Source organism: Balaenoptera ricei, chromosome 2, assembly GCF_028023285.1.
Source record: "Balaenoptera ricei isolate mBalRic1 chromosome 2, mBalRic1.hap2, whole genome shotgun sequence".
Taxonomy (NCBI): domain Eukaryota; kingdom Metazoa; phylum Chordata; class Mammalia; order Artiodactyla; family Balaenopteridae; genus Balaenoptera; species Balaenoptera ricei.
This window is the reverse complement of record NC_082640.1, coordinates 29,287,473-29,299,658: the sequence shown is the minus strand read 5'-3', so window position 1 is coordinate 29,299,658 and position 12,186 is coordinate 29,287,473. Positions and strand designations below refer to the sequence as shown.

Below are 12,186 nucleotides of genomic sequence, written 5' to 3'. Positions count from 1 at the left end.
GAGGGGATGGGATTCCAGGGGGGATGAGATTCCAGGGGGGGATGGGATTCCAGGTGGGGATGGGATCCTAGGGGGGGATGGGATTCCAGGGGGGAATGGGATTCAATGGGGGATGGGATTCCAAGGGGGATTGGATACCAGGGGGGATGGGATCCCAGGCAGGGAAGGGATCCCAGGGGGGTGGGAGCAGGTCCTCCTGCTCTGGGAAGCCCAGGTGGTGCCCCCCACCACCCCAAGGGTCTCAGCCTTTGGGGTCCCCCTCTGCACGTGGGGCTGGGGCTCTCGGGGAAGGGGCTCTGCTTACTGAGGTTGTCCTCATCCTCCGTGTGCGCGGCCCCAGGGCTCACGTGCTTGAAGGAAGCGATGAAGGCGGACAGCATGCTCACTTTGTCTGGAAAGAAAAGAAGGACAGGAAATGCACTTTTGACATCGAGTTTCAGAAAAACTCAGTGCTTTCATATGTTCTTATTACTGAGGGTTTGGACATGGGAGGTTGAAAGGTCATTTTTGGTTTTAGCCACTTCATTCTGGTTCAGTCTTTTATTGAATTTCTGACAGCATTTTATCAAATTCCCCTCTCCAGCTTTAAACTTTATGATTTCCATCTTTCTTCTTTTCTTATTTTTGGCATCTCCATGTCCCTCAAAACTGGAAGTCACCATCTGCAGGGCAGCCCCCTAGCCTGAGCCTGCACGGAGCTGGGTGGGCAGGGCCTGCAGACAAAGGACGTTTCACAGAGAGGAGCTAAGGCCAGTGAAGAAATGCCTCAATGAAACAAGAGTCCTGCAAACAGAGCCAAGACTATTTCTCCCCAGTAGTGGAGAACCTGTTTGTGGGCTTGAGAAAATGAAAAAAAAAAGGACTTATGAAACCTGTAAAATATAGTTACTGTTTGTTTGAGCAAAAGTAGACGGAACAGGAGGAGGGAACGGACAGGGGCCCTAGAGCTTCCCCTGAAGTGGGGGCGGTAACTGAAGTGGCAGAGGAGCCCAGGGACCCCCTGCCTGCAGCCCTGGGGGTGGTCCCGGGTGCAGATCTCCTGAGCACAGTGCAGAGGGGAACTCGGACCCGAGAGGAGGTGGCGCTTGGGACCAACGGGCTCAGCTATTTCCCTCTGAACAGAGACAAAGGACAAGTGGGTTGAAGCCCAATTGGGAGAAATGAAAGAATGACTACTGAAGGGACCAGAAGGAAAGCTCCTTATATCAGAGCCCTAACCCTCACACTAACCCATAACCCCTAACCATAACCCCTAACCCTAACCTCTAACCCAAACCCTTAACCCAACCCTAACCCCTAACCCTAATCCCTAACCCCTAACCCTAACCTCTAACCCAAACACTTAACCCAACCCTAACCCCTAACCCCTAACCCTAACCCTAACCCCTAACCATAACCTCTAACCCAAACACTTAACCCAACCCTAACCCCTAACCCTAACCTCTAACACAAACCCCTAACCCAACCCTAATCCCTAACCCTTAACCCAACCCTAACCCCTAACCCTAATCCCTAACCCCTAACCCTAACCTCTAACCCAAACCCTTAACCCAACCCTAACCCCTGACCCCTAACCCTAACCATAACCCCTAACCCTAACCTCTAACCCAAACCCCTAACCCAACCCTAATCCCTAACCCCTAACCCTAATCCCTAACCCCTAACCCTAACCCTAACACCTAACCCCTAACCCTAACCTTAACCCCAACCAGAAGTGAGTCCACAGAAGAACTCAGCCCCGACAGCCCCGGAGCCGCTGTGCACAGGCCCCTACCCCTCACGGCTCTGTCCCCTCGAGGCTGCAGCATTCGTGACTTTCCATGTGAACCTTGACTATGTTTAGAAAACTGCAGAAGGCAGAACCCTTGTTGCTCATCCATGGTGTCACAGGGTCGCCATGGGGTTGCCCTTGCCCTGCCTTTGGCTGGGTTGTCCAGGGTCCCTCATCAGGGACACTTTAACATGCTCCGTGCATCATGCTGCCTTTGTCTGCTTCTGTCGTAGGAAAGGAGCTCCGGTTTCGGGCTCATCTAAGTGTGATCTCTCCTGGAAACGTCAACTGGCGGTTTATTATGCAGTCAGCCTCCAGGTTTCCAGACCCAGGCCTGAAACTTACTCTTTTTCTTTCAATTCTGAGCCTGTTTTCTCTTTAGCCGAGTTTTCCAGAGGCCAGGGGAGTTCACACTGAAATTCATTCAGGAGCGTGTTAACAGCTGTTGTTTCCATTAGGGACGAGGAACAATACAATGTTCACTCGGAGAACAATAAATAACTCAAATACAGAAAGCCTGCTACCTCTTCATTCTGCCGAACACGAAGAATAAGCCCAGGGAAGGCCCAGTTCCCCAAACCCTCATGGCCGAGCTAATTTACTACACGAGAATGAAATTTCTTGCTTGAGTTATAATTTCATTAAGAGAGAACAATAATGTTCCAGAAAGAGTGTGAAGCTCAAATGATTTAGTCTCGAGCATCTCAAAATGAAATTACAATTTTCTAATAAAGCAGGGCAACCAGCCAGACACCCACAAAAACACACTAAAACAATTCAGAGCTCACCTTAGCCAAACTGTGAAATACTTAAAGATTGTTTTCCATCCATCAGAGTTCTGGATTTCTAGGGTGGCCAGATTTGTCAAATAAAAATTCAAGACACCTGGTTAAGACTGAGTTTTGAATACACAACAGATACTTTTCTGTGTATATACATCTCTAATATCATGTGGGACATACATACATTAAAAAAATTATTCATTGTTTATCTGAAATTCAAATTTAAGGCAAAGGACTTGAATAAGCATTTCTACAAAGAAGATATACAAATGGCCAATTAGCACATGAAAAGATATTCAGCATCATTAATCATTAGGGAAATGCAAATAAAAACTATAGGGAGACACCACCTCACACACATTAGGATGGCTGCTATCAAAAAAACCCTAGAAAGTAACAAGTGTTGGTGAGAATGTGGAGAAATTGGAACCCTTGTGCGCTGTTGGTGGGAATGTAAAATGGTTCAACCACTGTGAAACCCGCAACTCCGCTCTGGGTATAGACCCAAAAAGAACTGAAAGTAGGGACTCAAAGAGTTATCTGTACACCCACATTCACAGTAGCATGATTCTCAATAGCCAAATGTGGAAGCAACCCAAGTGTCCACGGATGGATGGATGGATGGATAAAGAAATGTGGTCTGTACACACAGGGAATATTATTTGTCCTTAAAAAGGAACGGAATTCTGACACATGCTACAACACGGATGAACCTTGAAGACATTATACGAAACTCAATAAGCCAGTCACAAAAAGACAAATGTTGTATGATCCACGTAGATGAGGTCCCTAGAGAAGTAGAAATTATAGATACAGAAAGGAGAATGGTGGTTCCCAGGGGCTGGGGGATGGAGAAGGGGAGAGTTGTTTAGTGAAGACAGAGTTTCAGTTTGAGGAAATAAGAAAGTTCTGGACACAGATGTGGTGATGGTTGCACAACAATACAAATGTACTCAATGTCACTGAACTACATGCTTAAAAATGGTGAATATGACACATTTCATGTTATGTATGTTTTACTACAATTTAAAAAATAAAAAATAATTCAAATTTGACTGGACATCCTGTGGTTTTTCTGTGAACCCTATCCCTTCTTGCCCCATCCACTCCTCGGTGGATTTTGGATTTCACGGGCCGGCTTAAACCCAGCAGACAAACCAGGCAGGAAGCACCAAAGCTGCTGAGTCAGCCCAACTGAAACTCCAACTACCCATCTCCTACCACGATACTTCATGAAAGAGGAATGTTTAACCCTGAAGGCACATACCCTCTGACTGAGAAACAATTGTTCTTGAGAAAGGACAGACCAAGTCTTTATTTATTTATTTATAAATTTTTGGCCGCAGCGCATGGCTTGTGAGATCTTCGTTCCCCGACCAGGGATCAAACCCGCACCCTTGGCAGCGAAAGTGCAGAGTCCTAACCACTGGACCGCCAGGGAACTCCCCCAGACCGAGTCTTTAGAATGTCATTAGGGAAAAGGGTGAGGAATTACATTTTCTATTTAGAAAAATTCTAAAAAAAATTATGTGCTGTCGATGACTTTTTCGGTAGTTGTTTCCTTGACATGCGCCTGTCAGTTTGGTATCTACGTCTACTGGCTCCAGGTGAGCAGAGCCCCAGTAGCCAACTGGTTCTGGTCTTTGTGTTTCTCATGGTCACCTTAGAAAACCTGGTTTCATGCCGGTTACTTACTGATGGAAAATAGAGGACCTGCTTTTCTTTCTCGCAGTTCTGGTTTGGGTCCGCTGAAAGCAGCTGGTTAACAGGACTCCCAGCCTCCCACTGGAGAGTCAGAAGAAGGAGAGGGACTTCCTCCAGGGAAAGCAGCTGGAAGGGCTGGGTGCTCCCTGCCCCGCAGCTGTGTCTGTGGCTCTCAGCTCGGGCCCAGGGTCCCTGCGAACCAGCTGGATGTTGGCCTGAGTGAGATGCACTGACCTGGACTGGCCCCTGTGAGGAGAGCACCTGGCGTGGCCTCCAATCAGGGGTTGTTTCTAGGGAAGTTCTGGTCACCATCCATCATATTAACGATGTTTTTAATGAATTACTTGGAATGACCCAGGGCATTTGTATAAACCTTATTGCTCACTGCAAAATAAATGGCTCTGGCCTAAGTTGATGTGATTTCATATACTTCTGGAGCATGTGGGGAAGCATTTTCAGGGGCAGAAGCCGTTTCCTGGAAACGGATGAGATCCCATTGGTTGACAATATTGATAATGAAGAACAAACACAATTTGGTAACGACATAAAGATAGAAAAATGGAACAAAATGGAGGGTTTAGAAATGGAATCATACCTGTGTGATCAACCGATTTTCAACAAAGATCTCAAAGTCATACACTGAGGTGAAAGAAAGTCTTTTTAACAAACAGTGCTGAAAACCTGTACACCATCTTGGAAAAAAGTGAATTCTGAGCTCTATCTTGTATCATAATGAAAATGTTCACTAAATGGATCATAAAATCTAATACTATAAAACTCCTAGAAGAAAATATAGGAGCTTACTTTCATGGTCTCCATGTTGGCAGATTTCTTAGACATAGAAAGCACCAATCATAAAAGAAAATATAATTTTCATCAAAATTAAAAATTTCAGCTCAATGAAATACACTGTTAAGAAAACTAAAAGCAAGCCACAGATTGGGATAATATATTTACAATCAGGACAACTGATTTTTATCCAGAATAAAAGAAGAACTCTTGGGGCTTCCCTGGTGGCACAGTGGTTGAGAATCTGCCTGCCAATGCAGGGGACACGGGTTCGAGTCCTTGTCTGGGAAGATCCCACATGCCGCGGAGCAACTAGGCCCATGAGCCACAACTACTGAGCCTGCGCGTCTGTAGCCTGTGCTCTGCAACAAGAGAGGCCGCGATAGTGAGAGGCCAGCGCACCGCAATGAAGAGTGGCCTCCGCTTGCAGCAACTAGAGAAAGCCCTCGCACAGAAACGAAGACCCAATACAGCCAAAAATAAATAAATAAATAAATTAATTAAAAAAAAGAACTCTTATAACGTAATAAGAAAGGACAAAAAATTCCAATTAAAAAAACGGGCAAAATACTTGAACAGAAACTTGACAAAGGAAAATATTCACATAGCCAGTAAACACATCCCCAAGCACTCAACAGTGGTACACGTTAAGGAAATGCAAACTAAAACCATAGAGAGATATCAACACTCTTGAACGGCTGAGATTAAGAAGACTGACACAGGAAAATCAGAACACTCGTCCACTGGGACGATAACTCTGGAAAATGTTTTGGCTGCTAAGGGCACACCTATCCTATGATCCCCAAGTCCACCCTAGACATTTACCCAAGACAAAGGAAATATATGTGTTCAAGAAAAAACCTGAGCCGGAATGTTTAGAGAAATTTTATTCATGACAGCTCAAAATTAGAAGCATCCCAAATGCCCATTAACAGAAGAATATGTACATGAAGTGTTTAAAATTTATACACCGGGAGGCTACCAGAAATAAAACTGAGATGGATGACTCTCTAGAACATTATGCTGAGCAAAAAAATTTAGGCGGAAAAGAGAACACGCCATGTAATTCCAGCAGAGGCAAAACTACCCTCTGGTGACAGATCAGACAGGGGCTGCCCCTAAGGGTCAGTGCAGGTTGGCTGGGAGGGGCGGGAGGGGTCTTTCTGGTAGGACGAAACCTTCTATATTAGACCGATATGCGTGGTACACGTGTGTGTGCATTTGTCACTGGACTGTAAGAGTACACTTTGTACTTTTCTCCGTATGTAAATTATACCTCAATTATTTAAAAATATTAAAAGATAAAAAAAGTGACTGGACAAGAAAAGAAATGATGTGAAGCCAGCGTCAGAGCATTATTTACTCCAGAAAGGAGAAAAGTGAGGACAACAGATACTAAAGGTAAACTGTAGGTGCAGTCAGGCCCCCTTATCAGGACCTGGGTTTGTCTTTTTCTTTTTTCTTTTTTGCTTACTTTATAGATTTGGAAGCTCAAATGTATTTAAAAGGCTTTAAGAAGACTCTCAAAGATAAGGCTCTTTGGAGCGGTCCTCGGACTCACGTCCAGACAGCTGTACATATGGCAACAGAGGGAGCGAGAACTCACGTGAGCGGGATGGGGGCCACGGAAGGTTGCAAGCATCAGGCCCCGCCACACGCTCCGCAGCTGCGGAGACTCAGTTTACCCACGAGGAGCTGGAAAATGTCGACGTTTTGGAGCCTGCTTTTGTGAAAGCCATGTTTGCTTTTACAGACTGTTGTGTTTATCAACAATTTATGAAACAGTTTTTACCAAGTAAGATGAAAATTTAAAAAACGCCTTGCGGCACGAGCCCATGTCAGTTACCCGGAAAATCTGTCCATGGGAAATAACATGTTTGCTGGAAATTTTAATAAAAACCGTAATTGCTAAAATACCTAAGGATTTGATCTTCTACTGCAAAGCACTAAATAGTTCACAGGTTATTTTTAAAAAATTAGATCACTCGCGCACTTGGGTTCTGCCCTATTTCAACCGTTTGGAGTGAGCTTTTGTGCTTGTGTCCTCTGAGTCTGTGGGCCAGGCGCTGCTCCGTCCAGCGCAGCTCAGCCGCGAAACAGAAAGAAGGTGACAGTTGGAAGCCGCCGAGCGCAGTCGGTACCTTTGGGCTACAAACCCCAGCCTCCTTTACACGTTCCCTTCTTATGTTTTCTTTTTGCCAAAACGCACTCTGACAGATGGCCCCCCTCAGGCTTGACCCACTTTCCTTCCTGACTGTGTCTTCTCCCCCAACACAGGTATGTCTTGAACGGATGCTGCTTCTAGCCAAACACAAACGCAAATCAGCCTGAACAGGTGGGTGACCTCGGGAAGTAAGAAAATAATTAACCTCCATGCAGGCAGGTGAAAGGAATAATGTTTTGGAGGACAGGCAAAGATATTTTCTCGCAGATTTTCAGGAATGTGTATTTTAAGAGGCCATTTTCAGGCTGCCATCTATGAACAAGGGAATTCAGGCGAAGAAATACTCTGGGTCTGCACCGAGTTCTGTAACACGAGAGGGTCTGCTTCTCACAAGGAGTGAGGCTCTTCTGGTAACTTCCAGGTGTATAAAACTCATGATTTTGGTCTTGAAACAGGCAGCCAGCCTGTGTCTGTTCCTCATTCTTTGTATGGGCTGAACTGTGTCCTCCCCCAAAATTCACGTCAAGTCCGACCCCCAGGACCTCAGAATGTGACTGCATTTGGAGATGGGTCTTTAAAGAGGTGATTAAGGTTAAATGATGCCTTCAGGGTAGATCGTAATCCCATGTGACTTCAAAGAAGAGGTGAGGACCCAGACACTCATGGAGGGACCACCACGTGAGGACACAGGGAGAAGGCGGCGTCCACACCCAGGGGAGAGGCCTCAGAGGACCCGGCCCTGCCCACACCTGGATCTCAGACTCCCAGCCTCCAGAACTATGAGAAATAAATGTCTGTTGTTTAAACCCGTGTCTGTGGTCCTTTGTCACGGCAGCCCGAGCAGACTAATATACTCACTTAACAAATCTTTATCGAATGCAAATTAGTTGTACCCCTAACCAATAATTTCACAGTCTAATGCTAGGAAGGAACAGTGCTGAGGGACTTGGCCTGTCCAGGGGCACCTGGGAGGTCGGTAGGGGGGGCATCTTGCAGGAGGTGACCTGATAGCTAATAATACCGTCCACCCCTTACTACGCACAGGAGGTCTGGCTCCAGAGCCAAGCGTACTTCCACTGAAAGGTGAGTCTGGGATGACCCAAGTTAGGGGAGGGGAAGGCCAGGCCAGCAGAGGGGCCACCTGTGCAGCTCTGTCTGGGCCTGGAGTCTTGATTCTGAACAGGGGGCCCCAGGGGGCTGGAGGGCAGCAAACATAAACCTTCTGGATTGTGAGGGGTGAGTGGGAGGGAGGGTGGGAGAGGGGAGAGTGGGGGAGAGGGAGAAAGAGAAAGGGAGGGAGGGAAGAAGAAGGAGGGGGAGAGAAAACTCTCATCCAAGATGGGTCTGAGGCCCAGACATGGTTCCCAGCATCACCCCGCACTTGCCCCCGGGAGACCCGACATTTGGAAACTGTTGCTGAGGGGACATGGGGGCCAGTTAAAATATCCAGTGGATACACCTCGACTTTGGCCAATTAAACAGAGATGTTTCCCCTTCCATCTCCCTGGATGGGCTCAGACTCGGTTATGAGATGGTCAACTTCCATCTGGGCTGAGTTTCACAGATTGGAAATAACTAGAAAGTTACGGGCCTGCTTGAGACTCCCTGAGGGACAAAGAGGAGGAGGGGACAGAGGAGGTTAAAAGAAGAAAAGCACAATAATCGTCCATGTTTATGCTCCAAGGGGCTGAAACTTCCAAATGAGCCGGTGAGGACTCTGCAGCCGACACCCTGGCCCGGGTGTGAGGCTGGGGTCCCTGGGCTTACCCGGGAGACCCTTCATGCAGGGCTGGGATGGGGGGGTGAAGAGGAGGAGACTTTTTCATCCATTACAGACTCAAAGGAAGTCAGGAATATCCAACACCTGAATTTCTCTTCAAAGCTCCCAAATTTCGTAGGAAGAGATCCCCTAAGTGAGAGTTGCAGTGGCTCCTGCCGCTGGGAGGACGGCTAATAAATATGCGTATCAAATAGGACCTCCAGTGCACGGGAATTAGAAGCATGGCTCTCAAGGAGTTGTTGGAGCAATAAGAGGTCTCTTATGGAATCCACCATTTCCTCGTGGTTTAATTTCTCAGGCACATTGTCCTCCTCCTGGGAAGCTTCCCCTCAAAGTCATGGGCTAAGACCTCCCCATGCCAGCGTGGGCCACCTGGCCAGGCCACGGTCCCGGTGCTGCGAGCAGCCTTGAGGACCACACAGACATTCCAGCTACACCTGGATTATTTTGGGAAGCGGGGGTGGGAGGCTAAAAACAAACCAGCTCACACCAGATCATTCTACGTGAACAGCAGGCAAAGACACGGATGGCTGACAAATGACTGACGGGATGGGACTCTTTGCCAGAAAGTGCATTTAAACAACAGAAAATCTGCATCTAAAGGTGTATGTTCACACTTTGCCAGGGTGCTCAGGGCCTTTGGGAAGCCCTGCGCTCCCCTCTGATGCTCCATAGGGAGTGGTGCACGTGCCAGTGTAGACATCTCTCTAGATTCCTTTCGGGTCCCCCATGAACCTTGGGGTGCAAGGGCTACTTTGGGCTCCGTCCCTCACACTGAGGACAGTGGTCCTGCTGGACAGTGCGTGGTGTCAGACCCGATGGCCCTGCGGCCGGACACGCTGTGCGCCACCTTCTCCATCAGGCGAGGAGACGCCAACCTGGGGACGGGTGGCGGATGGCCTGGGAGGTGGGAAGCTGAGCTCCGCGCGACGCTGTCCAAGGCCTTTCTAGGCTCCGAGACCCGCCGGGAAAGCCGGAGTTGCTTCCAGGACATCTTCCTGATCCTCCTTCTGGCCAGTGTGGTCGAGGCCCACCAGCCACTCCTTCAGCAAACGCCCCTTGTCTGTCCAGAGTGCCTGGCCTGCAGCACCCTGGTTGGTAGCAACTGCCTAGTAGACTTTTCTGGGCAAAGTTTTTACCCAGATAGAAATGTGTTTCTCCAATTAGGAAAACAGATGTGTTCTCGCTTCATGTCACTCACACAGGTGTCTGCCATGGGAAGCCCCCTTGGTCTGGGACGGTCTCCTCTGGTTCCAGGGCTTCTGGCGCTCGCGGCTGGATGGGGGGTGCTGTTGATGTCAGCTCCAACGTCCAAGGCGAGAGGAACAACCTGTTGTCTTGCGGCTTCCTGTGTTTGTCTGTGACACCGTGAGTCGTGCGTCCACCGAGGGGTCCCTGGTAGGGGCGGAGGGTGCTCCTGGTTACCTGGTCAGAGAGAGCAGGTGACCAAGGGCTTCAGGGGGAGGTTGAACTGCAGGGGGTTTGGGGCTGAAATCAGGAGCCTCCACTGCTCACCGGCCCTGAGGACCCGTGAGGCCTCGAGGGATGGTCCTGTGATTCAGGTCAGGAATTGAGTTAAAGAACCAGCTTGAAGCAGGAGATTCTTAGGAGGTAAGAATTTGACCCTAAAGACCCACGCAAGTCCTCCAAGAACTGTTGCCAGTGACCTGCAGATACGGTGACAGGTACAACCCTCTGCGCGAGGGGCGAGTCCTGCACAGGCTCTGCGATTCATGTCCCCAGAGTCCTCCTTCCATGTTGCTGGCTCTTCACACGTCTGGCACTTCCTCTGTTGGCATCCTCTGGCCTCCCTGCCCTCTTCTCTTTGGAGACATGCTAACCACAAGTCCCTCTATTTTATACTTTTCCTTCTATTTCCATTTTGTAAAAAGGTTTCTCTGCCCCTTAATACCATCCAGCACGTCACAGGACACAATCATTCTCTGCAACTTTCTAGGCTTTGAGTGGATGCTGTCGCCTCTTACATTCCCAAAGGCAACTGGATCCAGTATTATTTTTATTTTATTTTCTAATATTACTTTAGTTACTTAAGTACTGAGTTGAGCTCATTTGGAAACTAGAAACAAGACATGACAGAACCTCCCCGCAGGTTGCCCTGTCCTCCGCAGGCTTTGTTTAGACGGGTTGTCAACACCATTTTCTTCTTCAGTGCTGTTTGAATGTGGCTAATTTCTTACCTCTTACAAGAATTAGATACTCCAATAACCAAAAATAGAACAACTGATCACATAAGTAATTGTTTAGAGAGCAGGTCAAAGTGTTAGTATCTGAATTTGCAAGTTTAATTATTTCTCTTTAGAGTGGCGCTCCTGGCTAATGTATGAAATGATCTTTATTAATTTGAAGCTCCCTAATGGACTGGTCTCTTCATGCAGACCGTCTCAGGACAAGTGAGGGCTGCTAATCACCCTTCCGGAGCTGACCCCAGCAGCCCTCCACCGGTCTGACGTGTGTAATGATCCACAATGCTCCTCATTACCCCACGTAATGGGGTCACACGTATTGACAAACATCAGTCCTACAGAGTGCTGAGAAGACCCCTCACTCCCAGTCCCCGATCACGCCTGCCCCTGTGTCTCTATGTCCTTCACATCAAGTACTGTCCCCGGTCAGTCTGGCTACTTGAACCCAGGGAGGAAACAGTTGGTCATTCATTCCGTCATCTGTTTATTCAGCGAAGATTGATGGAGCACTTACTATGCCCCAGGATCTAGAATGTTCCAGAACAGCCTAGAACAGCCTAGAACTCCCTCTTCCTGCTGTATTTTCTGCACAGCCTTTATCAGCATCTTCAACACTACGTGTCACACTTGCTTGACTGCCCACCTCTCCCGACTAGAATGTGGACTTCATGCGGGTGAGGATTCCCTTTCGTTTTCATGATAAGATCCTGTGATCTGCAGACAGGACCATTTCATGGGACACGTGGGCGCTAATCAGATGGGACTGAACAGAATTTTGGTCAACAGGGTCCTTTTCCTTTGCTCCTGGATTTCACCACAGTGCAGCCTTTCCTCCTTTCTGAGTGAACTCTGGTCGGTTGGCAGGGTCGTCCACATCTGTGGCTCGGGCCCCCGCCTCTCAGCCTCCTAGTTAAGTTGCTAACGAATGCTCAGGCATCCAGGAGGGGCTGCAGGCAGCCTGCAGGAGTCATGGTGGTGCGGTGTGGATAATC

General features: G+C 48.1%; 1 protein-coding gene across 1 annotated transcript in view; it reads right to left on the bottom strand.

Moving 5' to 3' along the window:
* Positions 1–12,186, bottom strand: part of ADARB2 (adenosine deaminase RNA specific B2 (inactive)) — a 369,735-nt gene that overhangs the window by 104,380 nt on the left and 253,169 nt on the right. Inside the window, exon 2 of the mRNA XM_059915331.1 lies at positions 305–391. Coding sequence (XP_059771314.1) covers positions 305–391 — 87 coding nt within the window. The remainder of the gene's footprint in view (positions 1–304; positions 392–12,186) is intronic.